Genomic DNA, 1,215 nt, shown 5'->3' on the forward strand with positions numbered 1-1,215 from the left:
CACCACCACCATCACCATCACCACCATCACTACCAACACCATCGCCATCACCACCATCACCACCAACACCATCACCCCACCAATACCATCACTATCACCACCATCACCATCACCATCACCATCACCCCCACTCCTGCCCTCACCCCCCTGGTGTCTGTGTCCATTGGTTGGGCTTATATGCAGTTTTATTGCTAGCTTTACCCAGTGGCCAGATAAGTTTCTATGGAATGCGTACAAAAAACATTTTACGTAAGTGTTAAAGGCACGCCTTAAAATTAAACACCCACTGCATTTTGAAGTTATTGATCACATGCTCTCACAAAAGCTAATAGCTCTTGAAAGAATTCTCGTGATTGGCCACAAGCCTTGAATAGGACCAAACGAGAATTCTCGTGGTCTGTCCGCAGTGTGTTGGGGACGCTTCGCCCCGCCCCCAGGTTTGATTGACAACCCTGGCCCTGTGCCCTCTCCTAGGGGAGGAAAACGTGATCGCGGTGCCCCTGGGCAGTCGGAGTGTGAGGATCACGGCGAAAGGCCCTGCGCATCTCTGTAAGTAGGACCTGTTCTTCCTGTTTCCTGAACGTTTATTTAGCAAAAATAAATAATAATAATTGTTCTTTTTAAAAAAATATTTTTATTGCTTTCTGAGAGGAAGAGAGAGGGAGAGAGAGAGAAACATCATTGGCGAGAGAGAGTCATGGATCGGCTGCCTCCTGCACGCCCCCTAGTGGGGATGGAGCCCAAAACCCGGGCATGTGCCCTTGACCGGGAATCAACTGTGACCTCCTGGTTCATGGGCAGATGCTCCACCACTGAGCCACACCGGCCGGGCTCGTTAACTCCTTGATACGGGCACCCATGTCCTCCATCTGTATTCCGTCCCTACGAACCAGTGTTTGCAGACTGAGTGGGTGTACTGACGTGACGAAGCATGCGATCACGTGCAGTAACACATCTTTCTGAAATAAGAGGCTCTTAAGGTAGTTCTCTCATTTAGAACAGGTTGTTGGATGCTCGAGGCAGGGTGGGGTGGGGAATGAGTGACAGGGGTCAAGAGGTACACATTCCCAGTTATAAAGAAGTCCTGGGGTGTTATGTACAGGATGATGAGTACAGTTAACAATACCGTCCTATACAATAAAAGCCTAATATGCAAATCGACCAAACAGCGGAATGACCGATCGCTATGACGTGCACTGACCACCAGGGGGCAGA

The 1,215-nt window shown here is 49.5% G+C and overlaps 1 protein-coding gene across 1 annotated transcript in view; it reads left to right on the plus strand.

Annotated features, from left to right (window-relative positions):
* Positions 1-1,215, plus strand: part of LOC102245258 (ADAMTS-like protein 3) — a gene marked incomplete at its 5' end in the record, with an annotated part of 69,808 nt that overhangs the window by 19,494 nt on the left and 49,099 nt on the right. The window contains one exon of the mRNA XM_014541780.1: positions 475-549. Coding sequence (XP_014397266.1) covers positions 475-549 — 75 coding nt within the window. The remainder of the gene's footprint in view (positions 1-474; positions 550-1,215) is intronic.

Source organism: Myotis brandtii, unplaced genomic scaffold (assembly GCF_000412655.1).
Source record: "Myotis brandtii unplaced genomic scaffold, ASM41265v1 scaffold1072, whole genome shotgun sequence".
Classification (NCBI taxonomy): Eukaryota; Metazoa; Chordata; class Mammalia; order Chiroptera; family Vespertilionidae; genus Myotis; species Myotis brandtii.